This window comes from Drosophila takahashii, chromosome 2R (assembly GCF_030179915.1).
Source record: "Drosophila takahashii strain IR98-3 E-12201 chromosome 2R, DtakHiC1v2, whole genome shotgun sequence".
Classification (NCBI taxonomy): domain Eukaryota; kingdom Metazoa; phylum Arthropoda; class Insecta; order Diptera; family Drosophilidae; genus Drosophila; species Drosophila takahashii.
Window position 1 is genome coordinate 41169283 of NC_091679.1, and position 16957 is coordinate 41186239.

General features: G+C 46.9%; 5 protein-coding genes and 1 long non-coding RNA gene across 11 annotated transcripts in view; 4 read left to right on the plus strand and 2 right to left on the minus strand.

Annotated features, from left to right (window-relative positions):
- The window catches only part of ND-B12 (NADH dehydrogenase [ubiquinone] 1 beta subcomplex subunit 3), a 118163-nt gene that overhangs the window by 77033 nt on the left and 24173 nt on the right, over positions 1-16957 (plus strand). The window lies entirely within an intron of this gene.
- Positions 175-1646, minus strand: LOC108057003 (protein TEX261). Its single transcript, XM_017141068.3, has 3 exons — positions 1461-1646; positions 1100-1401; positions 175-491 (listed from the first exon to the last, which is right to left on the minus strand). The coding sequence occupies exons 1-3, from the start codon at positions 1528-1530 to the stop codon at positions 267-269; spliced, it is 597 nt and encodes a 198-aa protein (XP_016996557.1). The 5' UTR covers positions 1531-1646; the 3' UTR covers positions 175-266.
- On the plus strand, positions 2095-9588 carry mahj (LisH and WD40 domain-containing protein mahjong). 5 transcript variants are annotated; one of them, XM_044392979.2, is made up of 11 exons: positions 2095-2513; positions 2574-2724; positions 3235-4047; positions 4109-4381; positions 4782-6911; positions 6974-7094; positions 7157-7254; positions 7804-8166; positions 8594-8654; positions 8710-8931; positions 8989-9588. In XM_044392979.2, the coding sequence occupies exons 1-11, from the start codon at positions 2095-2097 to the stop codon at positions 8991-8993; spliced, it is 4656 nt and encodes a 1551-aa protein (XP_044248914.2). In that variant the 3' UTR covers positions 8994-9588. The 5 variants fall into 5 exon arrangements, 2 of the variants coding, with proteins under 2 accessions (XP_044248914.2, XP_070068380.1); XM_070212279.1 differs by having other exon boundaries at positions 8722-8931; XR_011417763.1 differs by lacking the exon at positions 8989-9588 and having other exon boundaries at positions 7804-8654; positions 8722-8809.
- On the plus strand, positions 10405-12824 carry LOC108056986 (uncharacterized). Its single transcript, XM_017141048.3, has 3 exons — positions 10405-10596; positions 11499-11843; positions 11903-12824. Exons 1-3 carry the CDS (start codon positions 10405-10407, stop codon positions 12692-12694), a joined length of 1329 nt encoding a protein of 442 aa, XP_016996537.2. The 3' UTR covers positions 12695-12824.
- On the minus strand, positions 10414-12526 carry LOC138912278 (uncharacterized). 2 transcript variants are annotated; one of them, XR_011417796.1, is made up of 4 exons: positions 12385-12526; positions 11978-12321; positions 11194-11878; positions 10414-10551 (listed from the first exon to the last, which is right to left on the minus strand). It is a non-coding gene; the product is annotated as an uncharacterized lncRNA (long non-coding RNA). The 2 variants fall into 2 exon arrangements; XR_011417797.1 differs by having other exon boundaries at positions 10425-10551; positions 11212-11878.
- Positions 13067-16857, plus strand: LOC108056985 (uncharacterized). Its single transcript, XM_017141047.3, has 2 exons — positions 13067-13468; positions 13849-16857. The coding sequence occupies exon 2, from the start codon at positions 13874-13876 to the stop codon at positions 16370-16372; it is 2499 nt and encodes an 832-aa protein (XP_016996536.3). The 5' UTR covers positions 13067-13468; positions 13849-13873; the 3' UTR covers positions 16373-16857.

Genomic DNA, 16957 nt, shown 5'->3' on the forward strand with positions numbered 1-16957 from the left:
TCACACGAAAGTCTCTACAAGGTGAACCTATAAAAGTTAAATCACTATCATATCACCGACATATCATTATTAAGATCTTCTTTTTATGAATTAACAAGTCATTATTCATACTCTTTTTCTTTTCAGCCCAAAATAATCAATAATAATCTCCATTTCCAACAAGTCAATAGCGAATGTCATTGCATAAACGTAGTTTTCATACGCTTCTTGTATACTTTTGTCTCGATTTCGGCTACAAAAATAAATAAACATTAAATAAACTACGTCTAGAAGGCCTTCTTGGTCCGACCAGGCAGCAGAGTCTCTTTCAGATACTGGAACAGGGACAGCAGGCCCTGCTTTTTGTTCCGCGAGAAGTAATTGCTGACCACATCCGGACTTCGCCTGCTCTGATCGCTGACTGTGGTGGGCAGGACACTATCATTCGCACTGAGTGAGACGAACAGGGCGAAGGGCACGATCCACAGGCAGATGGTGAAGTAGGCCAACACCTGGAAATAAAAAATGTAATAAGTCTCAGCTCTAAAATAAAAAAATTATACAACTATGATATTAAATTAGTAAGAAAATTAAATCGTTATTTTTATCAACTATTATGTTGATTATTTTTCAATTTTGAAAAAATATATTGCAAAAATATTAAAAAGTAATTTAATAAAAAGAATTAATAAAAAATTAAATTAGTCTCAAGTCTTAAGTAAGCGAATGATACAACGTTTTTTTTTATCAAATATTATGTTGATTAGTTTCAATTTTGTAATGCAAATACGTTACGAATTATATATGCAAAATGCAAAATATATTGCAAAAATATTATAAAATTATTTTAATAAAAAAAAATTAATTCAAAAATTAAAAATTACTAATAAGTTATTAGTGTTTGAATAAATCAAACAAAATGTATAAATAAATTAAAACCATTAGTTCACAAAATTTTTAAAAATTTGCTTTAAAACAAGTAAGAACAAGAACCAAAAATATTAATAGATCAAAAACCCACCTAATTAATGTAATATACATAACGAATGCGCTATCCATGACTAATGATTTATGCAATACATAAGTTTTGAATATTATCATATCCCAGTTCCTAACTCACCTGCGTGAAAGGCACATAGACGGTGGTGAAATGCTGGAAGGCCAGGAAGTGGTTGACGACCAGCAGGGCCAAAGATCCCAGGAGCGGAAGCGACAGGAGCCGCACGAAGGGAAATCCTCCCATGATGCCCAGGTGGAAGCCCTGGGCCACAAAACCACAGATTATCAGGCTCCACGGGAGGTCCTCGAAGAGCATGAGCAGGATGTAGACGAAGATCGTGAAGCTGATCAGGAAGAGGATGCACTTCCTCGCCGCCGTCGTGTACTCCTCCGCCAATTCCGCCAGGTAATAAAGTCCAGCCACTGGGAAAACAATTGCAGACGTTGCAGACAGTCGGAAAGTCGGGATAGCCACGCCTTACCTATGGACAATGTGAGGAATACGATCTGTATGCCCAGGGAAATCCAGCCCAGTATGTAGAGGAAGGCCATGATGCGTACTCAGAGCCAAACTTAAAGATATATACGCAGATATAGACGGCAAAAATCGGCCGACAAAAAACAAAACAATGGGAATAGTGTGTTGTATGGGTGGTGGCTAGAAATACCGCAGCCTTGTTTTGGTATATTAGGGCTACCAAGCGGTCACACTATTAGGTGCCTAAACTTTTAGCGCGTTTTTATTTCTATCTAAAAAAACCGGTTTAAAGGATATTTCTTATCCTTATCCATAACGTTTATAATTCAGGATAATATTTATGCCAAAAGTTCAAGTATAAAAAGACTAATTTTAGCGGTTGAGAAACCAAAACAAACCTTTTAGTGTGACCTTTATGGCCAGCCAAAACTGTCACATTTCCCTGGTATTTTCTACAATACAGGCATTCTCCCGCCAACTGCAAGCGGTCTTACAGAATTTGCAAAAATTTCGAGCGCGTGGTATTTTATGCCGCACTTTATTTCGCCACTGGAAGTAAGTTTCGGATTGTCTAGTTGCAGACCAAGTGAACGACCAGTACCAGAGCAAGTGCACCCAAGTCCCGGCGATCCATTTCGATGTCTGAGGGCAGTGGAAGCGAGAATGCGGCCGCAGCAGAGGCGTCGGCAGAGGCAGCGGCCGAGGCAGAGGCGGCGACCGAGGCCGCGCTGATGGCAGAGGCAGTGGCGGTGGCCTACCAGAGCGAAGATGAGGAGGAGGCGGAGGTCGAGGTCGAGGAGGATCAGGAGGCGGCCGATAACCAGGACGAGGAGCCCGCCGAACAGCAGGATGGCGAGGGGGAAGCAGAGGCCGAGGAGGATGCCGACGCCATGAGTGTGGAAAACGCGGAAAACGAAAGCGACAGCGGTGGAAATCCGGAGGAGGCTGCTGCCGCCGACCGCCGCCAGGCCACCAAAAAGGAGCTCACCCAGATCATCGACAAGTGGGAGCAGCAGCAGACCCAAAATGGCTACGATCCAGTGCCCACTTTGAGGAGGTTAAGGAGATTTCTCAAAATTCCATATATCATATTTAATAAATTCCCTTACTTTCACAGTCTGGCGGAGATCTTTGAGCGCGAGAAGGACGTTTACCGGCGCAAGGACCCAGATCCCTTGGACTCGCGACATCCCTACAGAGCCGATCCCAGCTGCCAGTACGGATTGCTGCTGAAGCTGCTCTTTCGCAAGGATACCTTTATGAGCAAAGTAAGAAATGGGATCTAAGGATCATAATTTACACCTTCTTTAAAATATTTCAGAGTTCGGAAATTGACACACATGTTAAACAGTTTGAGCAAAAGTTTTGACATGTGTGTCAAATACAAAAGTGTTAAAATCTGCAAAATAATTGTTAACACACAGCTCACTTGTTTTTTTACACAATGTGTTAACATGTTTTTTACACACTGTGTTTTTAACACAAATGAAAATTACATTTCACTGACATTAACGAGTCGAAAGGAAAATGAAAAACTAACTAGTGTAAATAACACAAATGACATGTGTGTGTTATTTACGTTTTTAACATATGTAGGATACAATTTTTTACACACAAGTCAATAAATGTTATTGAACTTAACACTTTGGCATTTAACATGTTAATAACACAAGTATTTTACAGTGTGTGTTATTTTCAGAACCCTGAAATATTTATAAAAGCTTAAATGAATACTGTTTTTCTTTATTAACCGCTTTCTTAAATCCATTATTTTATAGCTACTCAACGACTATCTGCGTGAGAACTACTTCAGTCGCCAGAGCGTTAGTCGCAGTTCTCTGGAACTGAACATCCTGGCCTGCCGCCTCATCCTGGAGATCATGCCGGGCATGGAGACCTCTGCCGTCTTCCAGACCGCCGAAGGTGACGGCACCATCAACCGCATCTACACCTGGGCGGAGGACAGCATTGAACCGCTGCAGAGCTATGCCACTGGACTTTTGGCGGAAGCCATGGAAGTCAGCGACATTGCCATCAACTTCCGGGATCAGAACATCCGCCTGGTGCCCAAGATGATCAAGCGCCTGCACATGCTGCTGGCCATCAGCAAGAGTCCGGATGCGAATACCTCGCTAAACAACCAATCGGCGGACAGCAGTGCGGCGGGAATGCTCAGCTGGGTGGCCTGCGCCAGCAATGCCTCTGCACCGCAGTCGCCGCAGCACAATGGCAGCGGAATGGGAGCCAGTTCCTCGCAGCATGGCGACGCCTCCAATATGTCCATACTCTTCGAGAACAGCCGGGATGCCTTTCCCGTGTCCCGCTATTACAAACGGATGTACATCCCATTGCATCCGCCCACGGCGGACACCAGCCAAATGCTAATCATGCGCTTCCTAACCAGCCTCGGCGAATATCAGGAGTTCCTGGCCATGGCCTTTGAAAACAATGTGATGCAGCTGATCTTCGGCTACCTGGAGAACTTGGATCGCAGAGACACCTGCTTGGCCTACGAGGTTCTCAAGTATCTGGCTTCGCTTCTCTGCCACAAGAAGTTTGCCTTGGAGTTTATTTCCCACGGCGGACTGGAGGTTAGTTAAATTTGATTTACTAAAAGGAATAATATTAAAATTATTTTTATATTTTTTGTAGTTACTTTTAAAAGTACCACGCCCCAGTTTGGCCACCACAGGCGTTTCCATCGCCATCTACTACCTCGCCTACTGCGAGGACGCCATGGAGCGCATCTGCAGTATGCAACGTTCACTCATTTCGGAGCTGGTGCGCTACGCCCTTTGGATCCTGGGTCGCTGCCATGACTCCTCCAAGTGCCATGCCACCATGTTCTTCAGTCTGAGCTTCCAGTTTAAGGTTATTCTAGAGGAGTTCGATGCCCAGGATGGACTGAGAAAGCTCTACAATGTGGTGAGTAAACTGGGAATATAATAGAGCCCTGCATGAAACATTCAATTTTTGTTTTATCATAGTATGCCAGGAAATTTCTGATTTGTTTAATTCAATTCTATGTGAAATAAATTGAATGTTTTTCAAATTAAAGTATCTATGAATATATTTGTTCTTTCTTTTGAGAACAAAAAGTGGAACATTTTTAACAAATCAACGTTAACTGAACAGTAAATAAAATTCAGGCATTTATTCAATTCTATTAAAGTAAAAATTCAAACTTATTCGATCCTATTAAACTCAAAATTTCTAATTAATTCATTTATATAAAAAATTCCAAATAATTCATTGAATCCATTCATGCAGGGCTCTAGAATATATCTACTAAAGTAAATGGTAAACTAACACCTTAACTTTATAGATCTCAGTGCTGAAGATCCTTGATCCGAGTCACAATGACAGCGACAACGACTCTGATATCAACGAAGATGTGGAATGTGCTTCCCGGCAAATGGTGCGCCATGTGTGCGTAGCTTTAAAGCGCTATATGGAGGCGCACTTTTTCTACAAGTACAACAGCTTCCTGTGCCAGCACAACGCGGCCTCCTCGTCGCCTTCGTCCAACCACTACTTCAACCAGAATCCCACAGTGGCGGCCAAGCTGAATTTCGACCAGCTGCACGACCAGATTCGCACGCTCCAAGAGCACACCTCAATTCGGGCTCACTGGCAGCCGGTGGATCAGCTGATGAAGCTCGGCGGCATCACCATGCTGCTCAGGATCATCGCCTTTAGCTACGATTGGGTGAACAGCGGACGCTCGGAGACGGTGCGTTCGGCCTTGGATGTCTTGAGCGTTTGCTGCATCATTCCACGCGTCTACGTGGTTCTCTGCGAACGTCTGCTGATGCTGGACAAAACTACAACCTCGGGATTCTGCTCTGTTCTGGGCGCTGCTGCAGGAGAGATCACCTCGGATGCGGAGGTTATCAAGTCTGCTTTAGCGGTGCTCTGTCACTGTGTCTGCTCGCCCATCATTCGCAAGGATAGCGGCAGCAGTCTGATTAAGTTTGGAAACTCCTCGCGGAAGAACAAGGCCAATCACAAGTACGCCGAGGAGCTAATTGAGCGGGTGTGGGAGTGTGTGTGCTCCAACAATGGCATCGTAGTGCTGCTATCGCTGATGCAGACCAAGGGACCGATTACGGATGCGGACTGCATCCGAGGAATGGCCTGCCGAGCACTGGCGGGTCTAGCTCGCTCTGATAGAGTGAGGCAAATTGTCAGCAAGCTTCCTTTGTTCGCTGGCGGACAGCTGCAGACACTGATGCGCGATCCCATACTCCAGGAGAAGCGGGCCGAGCATGTGATCTTCCAGAAATACGCGCTGGAGCTGCTCGAAAGGGTTTCGGGCAAGACGAAGCCGCTCAACAATCCGCTGGATCCGTCGCTCTCCAATATGCACAAGGCCAATGTGATTGCCCAGACGCGCATCCAGTACAACAAGCAGCAGCTGTATCAGCTTATATTCGAGCACCTCGAGAGCAATGGTCTTTCGCAGACGGCACAAATGCTGCAGCGTGAGGTGGGTCTTCCACTGCAGACGCCGACCACGCGCAGCTTTCATCAGTCGCCGTTTGACTACAAATCGCTGCCCAGTGGCAGTGGTTCGCTGTCGAGGAATCGCCTGCGAAGCCGCATGCAAGATGTGAATGCAGCGATCATGGGGAGCACAGATTTGAACCGGAGCTTTGGCGAGGATTCATCGATGGCTGCGGGAGCAGGAAGCAGCAATGCGGGCGACGGAGGAGTCAGCATACCGAACTTTGGCTGCCTCAACACCACGCAGACGCCCATTAAGATCAGGAGGACAGATAGGAACTCGGTGAGCCGCTCGATTCAGAAGCAATCGCTGGAGCCTGGCGGCATGTCGGTGGGTTTGCCGGATGACGGGCAGCTGCATCCCAAGAGAATCACCCTGAATACCATCGTCACGGAATATCTCACCAATCAGCACTCGCTGTGCAACAATCCGGTGACCACCTGCCCGCAGTTCGATCTGTATGAGCCGCACAAGTGTCCGGATCCCAAGCCCAGTCGTCTGTTGAGCTCCAATTATAACCTGACCAGCCGGCATGCTCGCACTCAAGCAGGATTCAATACAGGGCGCTTTGATCGTCGCTATGTGCACACGCACTTTTCGCCATGGCGCAGCATTCGATCGGCCGACTACGAGGATTTGGAGTTCACCTGCTGCGATCTGGTGGGCAAGTACATCATCGTGGGCACGCAGCAGGGCGACGGACGAGTGTTCAACATGAACGACGGCGTGGAGCAGTTCTTCTCCAATTGCCACAACTTTAGCGTGGATGCTATTAAGGCGAACAGAGCTGGAGATCTGGTCATCACATCGAGCTTCTGGCGCACGCCAACCAGCATTCTGTGGTCCATCGCCGACGATGAGTTCAAGTTGAAGCTGCGTCTGCCTGATGTCACCTACTGTGAGTTTAGCCAGACGGCGCAGGATCGCCTCCTGGGCACCCAAAATGAGGTAAATGGTTTGTTTTTAAATTTGTTATTCTTCTTATTAATCGCTTTGCTTTTGTTTTCAAGTGCTGCACGCTCTTTGACATCAATACTGGCTCCAAGGTGGCCTCTTTCACGCCAACCATACCCAATCTGTACACCAAAAACCGAGCGACTCTCTGTCGAACCGATGAATTGATTTTGTCTGGTACGGAATATATTATTAATTAATTGGTAAACGATTTTCTAATGTAATTAAATGATCTTTAGATGGCGTGCTGTGGGATGTGCGTTCCGGCAAGGAAATCCACAAGTTTGAGAAGTTCAATCAATGCATATCAGGCGTCTTTCATCCAAATTGCCTGGAGGTAAGATCTAACTTTATCTCAGGGACCGAAAATAACAGTTATTTTATTATTTTTAATCGAAAAAGTGTTTTCTATGACTTTGAAAAACAAAAAATTTGAAAAAAAAAAAATCATAAAGCCAATTTAATGGCTTTATTCGCTTTATTCATATTCGCAATGACCTAAAGATTTGTACCTTTTTTAAATTACTTAGACTTCAGACTTTTAAAATAAAAGTCAGAGAATAACAGTTATTTTATTCCGCGACTTTTATAATAAAAGGCTAAAAATAACAAACTATGCGTCTGAAACACAAAAAGTCCAAAATATATATTGCCAATGACGTCACAAAATCTCATCTGTTGAAACTCGGTAGGAATTTGTATTTATGTTCTTATGGTGGCAATTTGTATTTATTTTAAAAGTCTGAAATACCGTTACTTCATGACTTAAAAATAAATAGTGGTGAATAACGATTAATTAATCACTTTTAAAGTAAAACTTATAACTATTACGGTCCCTGCTTTATCTACAAGTTCCCCATACTAATAATCTCTACTCCCTTACAAGATCATCGCCAACACCGAGGTGTGGGATCTGCGCACCTTCCACTTGCTGCAGACGGTGCCCGTGCTGGATCAGCGCAACTGCACCTTCTCGCCGATGCATGTGATCTACGGGGCCAGTTTGGGGGCGGACAGGGACCACGACATGGAGACGACCACCTACGACACCAGCTTTAATGTGCTGGACGCGTACGACTACTCGAGCATTGCGACCATCGACGTGAAGCGCAACATCAACGATCTAAGCGTCAGCGCCAACGGGAGCCTGATCGCAGTGGTCGAGGACTACAGCGGCTACGAGTCGAAGCAGGAGACCTACGTGAAGATCTACGCGGTGGGCGTGAAGAAGAGCGAGCGGTCGGAAGAGGTGCGTGCGGTTAAGGAGCTGGCCAGCGAGGTGGTGTCGTCGGACGCAGTTGCGCCGGCGCCGCCGAATGCCAACGATAATGGCGGTGCTTCGCTGCTGCGCGTCTTTGAGGAGGCACCACCGGTGCGCCCGCAGCCGGCGGAGAACGCGGCGGGCGCCAATGAATTCGACGAGGAGCAGCTCCGCCGGCTAAGTCCCGCATTGCACGCAAGTCCGAATCTTTCTCGCCAACATGCACCCAACAGCTCAATTGTTGGGGTGCGACGGCGGGCACGTACACTGGGTGGCAATGGCAGTAGCGGCGGCGGGAATGGGAATCTGAATCTAAATGGCGGCGGCGGAGTCGGAATCGGCGCTGCTATAGATCTGAGAACCCTCATGCGGCGGATGGATGATATTGAACTAAATATTATGTCTATGCTTGCAGGAAGATGATGAGGAGGTGCCCGAATCTGATGAGGACGGTTCGGAAACGGGCTCCGAGAACAGTAAGTTGGATTTGATCGGTTACCCTGCGTTTCCTAAATATCCTCACCCGCGTAGCTTTTGCTCTAGGTCCGAATTTCATGGGATTCCCGCTGCTGCGCAACCTGGGACTCGGCTCGGATAACGACGACGACGACGGCGACCTGGATGATGACGGCGATGATGGAGACCTGATGGACTCCGATGACGACATGGACGACGACGACGGTTCGGACAATGGCGATGACGAAGGCGACTTTGAAGACGTGCTCGAATACTTCGAGAGGAGCAGCTCAGACGGTAACTCTCGATCATTAGACTCTGTTCGTGTACGACTTGTATTTTCTCCTGCCCTAGATTGAGCCCTCCTCCACCACCGATCCACCTCCACCACCACCGATCCACACTGCTCCATTGTTGTCCCCCTGTTTCACGTCTCGTCTCGTTCGATCCTCTCTGTTGTCCTTCAGCGTGCATCATCGAGGGATGAGATATCAGCAAACGTCGATAGTTTTAGTCATTTAGTTTTTAGGCTGTTACCATTTACACTTTATATTGTTATTTTTGAATTTTGTACAAACAAACAACACATACGAATGCCGCAGGATTGCATTGTAGCCAGCAAGAGATAATTATTGGGATCGCATGATGAGTACCGACTGTGAGAATCAAATCTGTAAATTGTCCAACAATTTCCATTGTACAAACCTAAATAAGAATTGTATACTTTTGCTATAAAAACAAAATAAACGATTGTGTTAGAATCAAATGTTTATCGTACGCTGTGTAACCATCTAGGTAATCCTAGAAACAATTGAACATGTATAATTTTAAGCCCCAATTCTGTAATCCCTTATATTTTGCAGACTTTTCATGCGCCAATCTAAGTGATCAGAACCGTATACTAAGTAATTAGAAAAGAATTAAATATTTCGTTTCAGAAATTTGAAAATTATATTCACCTTTGTTTTTGCTATAAACTAAAAACTGTGTATAGAGATGTAATCTTTGATAAAATTTAATATTTTTGGTTATTTTTCTTTAGGAATTTAACTTGAAATATACAACTATAAACTAACTGAAAACAAAGAGCATTATTAGATATACTTATTTCCACAAAGATCTACAAATATTGGTTGAAATACTATGGATCAGAATTCAAGAAGAAATTTAAATGTTTTTCTATGATATATATCTAAACTACTATAAAATTGGACCTCTCAAAAACGGTCAGTAGCAAATTTCACCCAGAACGGATTGACATAAAAATCTAAAAAAATCACATTAATTACTAAAATAATATTTTATTGAAGTTGACTGCACAATATCGATCCACCCTACTGCCACTCAAAGCATAAACTAACCGGTGTTACACATACGGTCTATTTGGAGTTCGAGTCGAATGCTAGCCGTTGTCGTTGCCCGATTATCTTATCGCCGCGTGTGGACTCCAAGTTGGGGAAACGAACACACTCCCTGTCCCCCAATTCTTACTCACTAACTGGCATTGCGGTGACGTTAATACGGATCGGCTCTCGCCGAAAATCGAAGTAAATCTCGGACGAATCCTTCATCGGTAGATAAATATGGTGATATTCGGGTGTTCGTTAAGCGACTGCTTGGCGGTCAAGTTAAATGCGTTCGATTATGCCGACCGTCGCTCAGTTGTCATTTTAAAATTGCAAATTTAGTTACGACTTGTCTACCGAAGTGTGCTCATCGACGACTCCGGCGCATTTGAAGCCAAGAACTGCGACCACTGGAACTACGGAAATGTTTAAATTGCTTATCATCGGATGTCTGACCTTCCTGGTGTCGCTGGTTGGTGCTTTCGAGGAGCACCCCCATTTCTGCATCGAAACGGAGCCGCTCCTCCTGTCCGAGATCGATCGCCATGTGGTTATGCCTAGCGAGAAGGATCTGCAGTGCCACATTAAGGCCACCACGTTGACCCAAAAGGAGAAGGTGAATCATTAGAAATGGGGAATAACAACAGATAAGCTATTTAAATATTTCTTAAAATCAGAAAAATAACAGAAATCATATTCTGTTCAGTGTTAAAATGATCTAAAAGTACCAGTTTCACAAAAATAAATATAAAATAAAATCTAATTTAAATATGGTAATGTGGTAATTGCACTAGATGTATATAAAAAGTAAATTTCTTGATTTTACAATTTACTTGCCTGTTTATTTGCATTAAAGGTTTACCTTTCAGAGGTAACTTTACATATTTATTTTAAATTCTTTACTGTGCTGTTTTTAAACTGTCATTGGAATAGGTGTTAATAATTGTAGCCGTTTTCCTGTCCGCCTGTTAAATTTAAAGGAAGATTTAAACTCTAATTTCCCATACGATTTCGAGGTTTTAACCTTACTTTAAATTTAACAAATGGACGAGAAAAAGTCCCTCGATTTGTTTTAAAGTGTTAGCTTTCTAAAAAATCGAGCTTTCTATTCTTATTGATATTATTCTCAAAAATTCTATTTATAAAATACATTTAAAAAATCCTCTAAAATCAAATAACTTAGTTTTAGATTAGTTGACCAAAAGTGAATTACATTTATCCGAATTCGTACCGAATGACCTCCCAGCATGAATGAAAATTCGCAGCCTTAAATGGCGAATTGTGTTTCGTGCAAACAAGTTTCCCTCATCGACATCCTTAAGTGACGAATCCAATGCCAGCCATAAATTATTCGTGTGCCAGCCACCTTCGAGTGGCTGATATTCCAAATTGAATTAGCTTGACGATAAAGAGACAAAGTGTCCATCGCAGCTGGGGGAAGATAATGCGGGCGGAGCTGAGATAAGCCTCTACTGGTGCTGGTTTCCCGTCCAAACGTTTATCTCTCAAACTTTACAGGCGGCTCTCGTGGACACCCTGTGCGCGGATCACGGCTCCACGACGATCAAGCGGGATAATCATCACTTCCTGCGGCTGCACAATGGGGAGTTGAATGGACGCGGTGTCCAGTCGGAGGTGTGTGCCAATGGAGCGGATTCTGTCTTGGCCTGGGTGCCCTACCACATGGTGCTCAAGAACTATGCGGCCGAATTGAATCCCAAGGAGCGGCTGACCTACATTGCCAAGGCCACCAATGTGGAGCGCGAGAAGACGGAGCTGTGCCACTTTCGGCACACGGATCTGGTCAATGCGGTGTCCGATAATCTCTTCACCTGCGTGGTCATGATCTTTGGCGATAACTTTGTGAGTTTCTTGAGGAGATTTACCCCTTAGATAGCCTAAAAATGCATAAATCATTACAGTATGGACTGGAGGACAACATCAATGTGCTGGTGGAGCTGCAACCGCTGATGTATCAGCTGAGGAACATCACCTACCTGCCTTGGAGGAATGTTTCCAACAGCTACAAGATGCATTTGGGCGACAGCGTGCTCCGGAATCCCAGTGGCGAACGGAAGCCCATTTACGGCAGCTTGAATTACGAGTTTGTGGAGAAGATCCTGGTGAACATGACCAGTGTCTACCAGGATAAAAAGCTGGCCAAGCTGCCGCTGCTCCTCGAGCATCGTTCTTCTGTTTTAGAACTAAATTCGGATGGAGTGGGCGGCATGGAGGTGGCGGAGAAGGCCTATTTCGGACGCAGCATGGATCCCAGGAGCGAGGTGAAGGTCCAGGTGATTGGCCAGTGGGTGGACCAGCATAGGGAGTTTGGAGCCGACATCTACGAGTATTATGGACATGGTTTGAGGCGCTATTCCCAACCGATGACCGGCGGAAGGCTCACCTTTGTGCGGATCGACAATACGGAGCCGGTTTTCATGGCCCCGGAATCGAGTAATCTGGCCAAGGCCTCGCTTTTCCACGAGCAGAAGGCCGGCAAGCTAAAGGAGGATCCATCGGGCAACTTCACCGAGTGGGAAAACGTCCAGGAGGATGAGGAGCCGGGTTTCTATTGCTGGTTTGTTGTGACCTCCCTTTTCTTGGCCCTCCTCGTTATCCTGGGCATTTACCTAGTGGTTCGCACCCAGAGCAGAAGGACCAAGCAGCGCCATGTGTACGAAGTGGCCAACACGAATGTTTCTCCAACAGCCTAAAAAGAAATTTAAACTTTAGATTTAAGTTTTGTAAATCCGAAAAACGCACTAGGATCAACAGGTGTTCTTACTCCGAAATGTCAGTTTAATTAAACGAGTTGGCAGCACTAGTGCCAAATCCTTGAATTTACTTTATGTTTCTATTTATCTGGAATATTCGGTTGTAAAATGTTTGTTTTAGTGCAGTAAAATTAGTAAAGTGGTTTTAACTTAAAATCAAGTGAAATCAAATGGAAAAACAATGAAAATTCACCTACAAGTTCTGGCAAGGAGCAGATAATAAAGACCAATGGATTAGCACAAAAAAAAGGTAGGGCTTGTTAAGAATGATAAATTATAAATACATTTTTTAGGATTAATTTTCTTAGTTTTAAAAAATAAACAAACCGATTTTGCAACCGGCGCGCATTAGGCAATTTCACCGCCACCGAGTTGGCAGCGCCGTCCGCAACACGCCTATCATCTCACTCACACACAGAGAAAGACAGAGGCAGAAGTTCAGCGGAGAAATTCATTCATCTCCATCTCAACGAAAGAACCCTATTGATAACGTCTAGTGATTTCATTCGATCCACCGATCCGGGGTCCCGAAAGACCCACTGGTGTGCGTTTGTTTTGATTTTGAATTGAGAGCCCCCGGAAACGCGGGTGTTTCGGCCCCAGAACCACAAATATGTGAGTTTCGAAAGGGTTTTCGTGTGACGCGGCCATATTTGAAGAGTTTTGTGTGTTGGATGTGGGGCGAGCGGCGAGAATTACATAAATACAGCGCAGGTGAGCTGGAATCCTGGTCAAAAATCCCGGTTGAAAGGTGCACGCATTGCAGGTGCAAGTGAATCGAAAACATTTGCCCAATTCAAGTCGTGGATTATGTATTTGTTTCGTTTTTTGGGCCTGAAAATATGATTTTTCGCTCACACCAACACCAAGATGCTAAATTGTGTATAACACTATAGCTGTCTCTGTCTGGCGCAGGGCGCTACCAGATGTCTGGAATGGCCCCTGTTAGCAGCAGCAGCGCCTTAACAGGGCCGTTAATAACAGATGTTGTCTGCGATTTAATTGGTGAATTTTTGGCGGGCAAATCTCAGTGGTGCACCTTTCGGGGATTTCCCTGCAAATCAATGGGCTAATCACCTTGTAAACCTTTTCAGCCACCCCCTAGTAGGACACACAGTAATGGATCGCAAGAAGGTCCTGGAGCTGGACAAGATCTGCCGCCTGTGCATCTCGGAGCGCAAGGAGATGCGCCCGCTGTTCAGCGAAAAGGTGCCAGAAATGCTGATGGACTGCACCAGCGTGCGGGTGGAGCCCACGGAGGGCTGGCCGGACAAGATCTGTGTGCAGTGCGTCCACGCGGTGAGCCGGAATCACGCCTTCAAGACGCTCGTCGAGCGCAGCGACAAGGAGCTGCGCGAATACATTCGCGGCCTCACCGTCGCCTTGGTCATGGAGGAGCAGCAGCAGCAGGCGGCGGCGAGTGCCAAGCAGCAGCTGCAGCTGGAGCGCAAGCAGCAGCGGATGCTGCAGAAGCAGCAGAAGATCATCGACGAGCAGGTGCAGATGGCCTTCCAGCAGCAACAGACTCCGAGCAAACCCAAGCTGAAGCCGCTGCTGCGGAAGGGCTCCTCCCGCCAGCAGAAGCAGCGGCATCTGGAGGCTGCTCCTGCTCCTGCTCCCGCTCCTGCACAGCCCGCCCCCCAGCCACAGATGCAATTGCTGCAGGAACCTGCTCCGTTGCAGCAGCAGATCCAGCAGATTCAGCTGCCCACCCTGCAGCCTGCTCCCGCCCAGCTACTGTCCACTGCCGGCGCCACCACATCGATACCGCAGCAGATCCTGTTGCCCAACGGCCAGCTGATCACAACGGCACAGATTGTGGCGCCCCAGATGGCGCAGATCATCAGCACAACGGCGCAGGGAACGGTTAATGGCCAGGCCACCGCTCAGCAATCGCAATTCCTGCCGCAACTCCTGCAGACGCCCAACGGGCAGACCCTTCAGATTGTCCAGCAACCGAATGGCACGCAGACCCTGCAGCTCGTGCAATTGGTTCCCCAGCGCAGCATGGCACCCACGGGAGTGACAACTGTGACCACCACTACAAATGCCACGGATATGGGCCATCATCATGTGGGTCAATCTCTGGGCGATGCCGACGTTCAGTTGCTCGAGGATGGCTGCGATGTGGAGGACGAGGAACTGGAAGATGTGTACGAACAGCTGGACGGCAAGGGAGACCACAGTTTCGAGACAATAGTGCTCGACGACGATCAGCAGCAGGACTTCCTGAAGGACCACCACGAGCATCATCACCAGGTGATGATCAACGAGGATCTGACGCAGAGCGAAAGTCAGGAGCACGAGTACTTTGACGATCTGGACCAACAGCAGCAGGCGATGGATGAGGTGGAGGACGAGGAGGACGAGCAGCTGAAGCACGAGGAGGAGCAGGACACGTTCATCATCGAGGAGATTCAGCTGGAGGACGACGAGATGCTGGAGGATCCCGAGGCGGAGGAGATTGACCAGGACTGTGAGTACATCACGGACGATCAGGATCCGCATCTCTCGGGCGACGTGGACGACGACCTGCAGTACGCAATAATGGAGCCACCGGATGGGGAAACAAGTGTGGACATAGATCAGGCCTTCCTCGAGTCGGATCATCATCAGCAGCAGCAGCAGGAGGAGTTGCCGAGCATTTCTCTGGAGAACGCGGTGGTTGAGTTCAGTCAGGCCAACTCCGATGCTTTGGTGGCTCCCACTCTAAACGTGAGTTCTCCGAGTCCCACGGCCAAGCGGGCCAAGCGAGGCCACCAAGTTGGAGTGACCCTGGAGCCCTGCGATCACCAGCCAATCGCCGCTGGACCGGCGATCAGCAGCAAACTGGCGGCGGCCAATTCCCGCCAGCTGGTGCAGACGGCCAGCGTGATTGCGGCCGCGGGAGCAGACGACAACTACGAGATAGACGCTAATCTGGTCACCGAGTTCATACGCCAGCACACCTCGCCGCTGGGATCGGGCCGCTATATCTGCCACCTATGCAGCACCGAGTTCCGGCAGTTCAAGGGCCTGCAGAACCACATGCACTCGCACACCAACTGGATACGGGCCAATTGCAAGAAGCAGCCGCAGTGCGAGATCTGTTTGAAGAGCTTCAAGGGCCCAGGGATGCTGAGGATGCACATGAAAACCCACGACGCCGAGTCCAGCACACCAGTGTGCACCATCTGCAATAGGACGTTCAAATCCAAGGCGATTTTATACCGTCACCGGCAGACGCATCAGCAGAGAGCCTACTGCTGTGGGGTGAACAACTGCCGAAAGAACTTCTCGTCGGCGGTGAACCTCAAGTGGCATGTGGAGCGCAAGCATCCGGAGGTTGTGGAGCCGCTCTTCAAGTGCGGCGAGTGTGGATCCCTGTACGACAGCGTGGACTCGCTGCAGTTGCATGTGGAGAGCACCGATCACTCGGCGGATGTGCAGATGAGCAACCAGGACGATGGCTTCAGCGGGGCAGTGAGCATCGTTAGCGACGGCACCACCACCACCACCACCGACATGTCCAGCATGATGGCCACGGGCCAAAGTGCCACCTTGGCGGGCACAGCGGGCGACACCCACGCCGTCGTCGTGGGCTCCTCCGGCGAGGTGTACTTCGTGACGCAGGCGTAGCCAGCGGAGTTTGCCGCAGCAGCCGCAGCCGCCGTTTCTGGGAACGGCGAGTGCCTGCTCGGCATCTAGATGACCACTTAGATGTAACATATATACATATATTTTTGTACTACCCCCGTCTAGATAACACTTAGCAATTAGCAAACACAAATATTGCAATCCTAGATTTCTGTCGTAGAACTTGTTTAGTAGAACCTAAGCGATTCACTCGAATTTTGTAAGCAAATACGAAACATTAGGTAGGCATCATCGGGGATCGGAACAGAATACATAAATCCTGCGGGGACTGTGCCAGTTTTTGTTTTTAATTTTATTACCATTACCTTACCATTATTATTTTGTTTTCTCCCGGGGAATATCAGACTGGCATTTTAGGCTAAACGTATTTTGGCGTTGGGTTTTCATTGTTGGGCTTGAAACGTAAATAAGTAAAAAATTGTTTTAACTGCAACAGAATAAATTAACAAACCTTCTAAAAAAAACAACTATATGCTTATCTTTTCACGTCGCCATTGGGGGTTGATATTTATTTATTTTTAAGCATGTAATCCAATTCTTTGGTCCCGGTTTTTGTTTTGCTGGCTT

Bases quoted from the DNA above. Each gene is read 5' to 3' on its own strand.
- LOC108056985 (XM_017141047.3), top strand. From the start codon at position 13,874: ATGGATCGCAAGAAGGTCCTGGAGCTGGACAAGATCTGCCGCCTGTGC.
- LOC108056986 (XM_017141048.3), top strand. From the start codon at position 10,405: ATGTTTAAATTGCTTATCATCGGATGTCTGACCTTCCTGGTGTCGCTG. The intron at 10,597-11,498 runs GTGAATCATTAG...CAAACTTTACAG, and splicing joins CGTTGACCCAAAAGGAGAAG to GCGGCTCTCGTGGACACCCT. The intron at 11,844-11,902 runs GTGAGTTTCTTG...AAATCATTACAG, and splicing joins TGATCTTTGGCGATAACTTT to TATGGACTGGAGGACAACAT.
- mahj (XM_044392979.2), top strand. From the start codon at position 2,095: ATGTCTGAGGGCAGTGGAAGCGAGAATGCGGCCGCAGCAGAGGCGTCG. The intron at 2,514-2,573 runs GTTAAGGAGATT...TTACTTTCACAG, and splicing joins CCAGTGCCCACTTTGAGGAG to TCTGGCGGAGATCTTTGAGC. The intron at 7,255-7,803 runs GTAAGATCTAAC...CTCCCTTACAAG, and splicing joins TTCATCCAAATTGCCTGGAG to ATCATCGCCAACACCGAGGT.
- LOC108057003 (XM_017141068.3), bottom strand. From the start codon at position 1,530: ATGGCCTTCCTCTACATACTGGGCTGGATTTCCCTGGGCATACAGATC. The intron at 1,402-1,460 runs GTAAGGCGTGGC...TTGTTTTCCCAG, and splicing joins ATTCCTCACATTGTCCATAG to TGGCTGGACTTTATTACCTG. The intron at 492-1,099 runs GTGAGTTAGGAA...TTTTATTTCCAG, and splicing joins TCTATGTGCCTTTCACGCAG to GTGTTGGCCTACTTCACCAT.